The 4,520-nt window shown below is 30.4% G+C and overlaps 1 protein-coding gene across 1 annotated transcript in view; it reads left to right on the forward strand.

Annotated features, from left to right (window-relative positions):
- Positions 1-2,176, forward strand: part of LOC106103501 — a 58,122-nt gene extending 55,946 nt beyond the window's left edge. The window contains exons 8-10 of the mRNA XM_013283280.1: positions 3-80; positions 524-640; positions 1,523-2,176. Coding sequence (XP_013138734.1) covers positions 3-80; positions 524-640; positions 1,523-1,675 — 348 coding nt within the window. The 3' untranslated portion in view covers positions 1,676-2,176. The remainder of the gene's footprint in view (positions 1-2; positions 81-523; positions 641-1,522) is intronic.
- The last annotated feature ends 2,344 nt before the right edge of the window (positions 2,177-4,520 follow it).

Below are 4,520 nucleotides of genomic sequence, written 5' to 3' on the forward strand. Positions count from 1 at the left end.
AGACCTTCGAGAGCTACTTCATCATGTGGCGGCTCACCAAGGACCAGAAGTACCGCGACTGGGGCTGGGAGGCGGTGCAGGTAACACAAGCAATGGCCAAGTTTTGTATAAAAGTAGACGAGGAGAGTTGAAATCACGCGTTAATCGCGTCTAAAGAGCCGTTCTGAAGCTGGTAATAAAAATTTTCAACTGCAAATGATAAAATTCAAATGCACAAATGACAATGGTCGTCATTGAATAACAATTACCGTTAACATGGCAACCTTGCTTGGAGTTTTTGTCCCTTTCCCACATTTGTTTTTTTTAAATTATTTACTCCCTAAGTTAAATAGCGTAAAAATATATATCCTAAAGCGTATCGTAAGTGTAGGACCTATTATAAAAAAATATGTACTATGATTGCTGACATCCTACATAACAAAGAAATGTGTGTATGCATTACTATATTTCAGAATATGGTATAGAGGGATGTTAGTAATTTAAAAGATAGAACATTTGTTTGACGCTTATTGTTGCTTTGCAGGCGCTGGAGAAGCACTGCCGCGTGGAGGGCGGCTACACGGGGCTCATGAACGTGTACCACAAGAAGCCGCAGGGCGACGACGTGCAGCAGAGCTACTTCCTCGCTGAGACACTCAAGGTACTACTTACTTGTAAATGTATTGTTTTCTAAATATACATATAATGTGAATGAACATGTAACGTGAAAAAGAGAAGAATTGACTTTTCGTAAACAGTTATTGGCTACGTGATAATGAGAGAGCATTGACTTTTCATTAATATTTTTGAATATAGTTTAAATAAAATATTAAAATGGCTAATTGCAGCGTAAACATTAAATGCATGCTCGAGCATTCCCTTAGTGTACAATCGGGGAATCTAGCGGTGTTAACAGCTACAGTCGTTTTAATATTGTGTACGAAAAAACATACAAGACTAATTGCTTTTTACTACCTCGTCATTTACGCAACTCACTGATACCGAATTGGTTATGCACGAAGAGGCCTAATTTGTGTAGTTTGAAGGAACAATTTTTTAATACAAGTGAAACACCGCAGATTTCCACGATTGTACACCCCATACTAAGAAATCCAATAGTAACCAATTTAACTGAGTAAAACAGTCATGTTTTTACTTATTAGTTAATAATTAATAATTACTTATAAAGTAAGTTAACTTTTGCCCGCGACATTGTCTGCGTGGAGTAAGTAGCCTATCTGTTTTTCTAGCCTATCCTCTACATCTATGCCAAAATCGATATCCGTTCAGCAGTTTAGGCTACAAACTCTAACATCCATGTAAACTTTCACGTTTATAATTTCTATAATATATATTTTTTTATTAACATCTACAGACTCTTGGTCCGTAGTCTTTTTTGCACAATTTTTAATCCTTTTTATTTTCTTTTGTTGCGTAATCCTACATTAATGAGTTCCTTTTTTGTTTTTGTTTTTCCTATTTTCCATTACTTTTATTAATATTTTTATACTACAATAATATACTTACTAATGTGTACTTTCAGTACTTATACCTGCTGTTCTCCGACGACACGATGATCCCTCTAGACGAGTGGGTGTTTAACACGGAGGCCCATCCCCTGCCTGTGAAGGGTAAGAACCCTCTGTACCGAGCTGCGGACAAACCGGAACACGTCAAGGATGAAAATCAAATATAAACGATGACGTCACTGTGACATTCTGACACTGCCCTGTATATATGTGGGTATGTCCGCAGTGTGAAGTAATTTAACAGTTATTTTGTAATTCCCATCACAATTAATATAATCCTCTCTGAATTTGTGTTGCATTTATCGAAACTTAATTTTTACATAGAATTGATCTTAACTTTAAAGTAGTTTTTGTATAGATTGGAAATTATGTCCTTTTTAGCGATTTTAGAATGTATCTGCATATTTGGTGATGAATAAACATTTTATAGCAACAAAGTGATATTATAGTTATTAATTTTAAACAAAAAAGCTTTGTAAATTATATCAAAGTATGTTTTCTTTATAGTTTTAGTTACATATGATATGTAAAAACTATATGTAACTTGGACACTTCTAACCTGTTTGTAATTCTATTTATTAATTTCTATAAAAGTTTAAATTTTTACAATCACCATAATATAAGTTGTACTTTTTTGTATACTTGTGTGTCAATTAAAGTACATTTGTGAAAAAGTAAAAAAAAATATAGAAAAGTCATAATTTTTTAAACTGATTGGTTAATATTTGGTCTCTTTTAAAATTGCATTTATGCTATGTATTAAATGGAAGTTTAAATTTATTAATATAATATACAATTGGTAATGTTAATTCGTAAAAAAATGTAAAATGGACGTAAATTATTATTTAAAAACTTTGTAACTTTTATAATTTGGTTTTTATAGTAAAAAAATGTAGTAAAATTGAATTAATGTGAAATTTTTGATGTCTTTAACATCCCATCAAATCAAATTAAATTAAATTAAGATAAAATTTTATATTAATTAAATTTCTTAATGTAACTAATTCCATATAATTTAACAAAAATCAATTATTTTTTTGGATATATGTGACGTTATTCCTTATGAGATCTCGTTTTTTCTATAATCTTCCTATATCGTTTTTCTATTTCGGTTTTCTTCTAACTAGTAAACATATCCAAAATTTATAATATGTAGTACTATGTAGAGAAAATATATCTTACTAAAAATACCTATAAATTAGTTAGCTCTTGTAGATTCTATAGGTACTAGCTTACATGTTTAAATTTAATAAAAAAAAAATCTTTTGCCCAAATTTATCATTATCTATAATTATTCTACTAATTTCAACTTTTATAAATTGATAATTTAATATGCAAAATACTTGTATAGTTATTTTCATTTTTTTTATATTTATTTAAAATTGACCGCACCTGTTAATAAAAGCATCTAAAGGTAAATAGCTTCATAGAAACAATGCAACAGGCAACAGAGGGTCTATCACGAATATTTGCCTGACAGTTGCGTGAACGGATTCGACTGTCAAGAAAAAAAGTATTACATTTGTTAGTGTACTTTACGCTCGCTGTACAAATCTAATACGATTTTTATCTGAAGTTACAATAACGTTCTTAGGAATATTCTTGATAGCCCTCAGTACTACGCGTGAACAATAACATGACATTCAAATATGACGCCATATAGTAAGATATAGTGAAATGGCTCCCTGGTAAAAGATGCGTATGGGCGGTTGAACTATCATGTTATTGTAAACGCGTTGTAATCTAAAAAATACTGAGATTAGTCAATCTATAGGCAATTTAGATGTTGTACATTATGTATATAAACATAGAAATTTTAAAAAAGTTAGGTTTAGAGAATCAATTTGTAGTTATACTAGTTTCGTTTTAGTGTGTGGAAATGTACGGATGTATTTGTTAATGTTTTGCTTAGTGTATTGTGACCTTTTGTTGTAAATAAAAATCTACATACCAGGCCTACAGGATCCTTAAACAGTGATTTTACGGTATTTTTTATAACGTGCTCATAAATAATGAAGCACTAGATATTAACATGGTAATATTATTTAAATGTACTGAGACTGGGCTTTTGTTTTCGTGTGCTTAATTTTTAATGTTGTATGTAACCATATTCCGACAATTCAACAAGAATTATTTATATGTTTAAATTATTATATATAAAATTATCCTTAACACAAATTTACACCGGTTTGAAATGTATATGTAGTTTATTGATGGAATAATTTTAAATAAACAAACTACAAGTTTTGAATAAGAATGTGCTTAAATGACGTTCGGCCTTTGCAGATTAAAAAAAAATATTTAAAAAGTACTACTGACATTACCGAATTTGAGGTTTTGATTCAGCACATTCTTATTTAAAACCTTTTTCAAAGATGTACCAATGTAATAAGGGAGCATTCATTTGCCGAATAATTAAATGCAATTTGTAATACTTGCATAAAATTTTCATCTTAATGTATAATATAATTTTCACCAAATGTTTTTAAGGTATTATGACTTGTTAAATATGCAACAAAAATATTAAATGCAGATTTATCAAAAGTCATACTACTTTATCGTGAAGTCTTTAATTTTTGTATAAAGATAAAGCATCACAATATGTTTTCACAATTGCCTCGGGAGTGAAAACGCACGTTAAATCAATTTTTTAGACTAGATTCAAAGATATTATTGTTGAATGCTCATCCTTTGTCAGAGTCGTTGAATGTGATAATGGGTATTGTTGGAGATTTGTGCTGGATTTGCCTCGTGGAACACTGGAACACATTTAACTACAGTGGAAACGCACCGTAAGGTATTGTAACCGAGGCCCAGCGCGACTGCCCAACACTACTCGACCACTGCTTGTTATACGTATTTATGAAGTTATAGCCTTTAAATGAATAATGTAAATTTTTTTTAGTTAATAATAAACATGTTTACAAAAAACTGTTTTTTATTTTAAGCCAGTTTCCGCACGTATTTTCCTACATATAGATTTAGAAAAAAAAGTATCTAATACTTCGTAAA

This window comes from Papilio polytes, unplaced genomic scaffold (genome assembly GCF_000836215.1).
Source record: "Papilio polytes unplaced genomic scaffold, Ppol_1.0 DF823731.1, whole genome shotgun sequence".
Lineage (NCBI taxonomy): Eukaryota > Metazoa > Arthropoda > Insecta > Lepidoptera > Papilionidae > Papilio > Papilio polytes.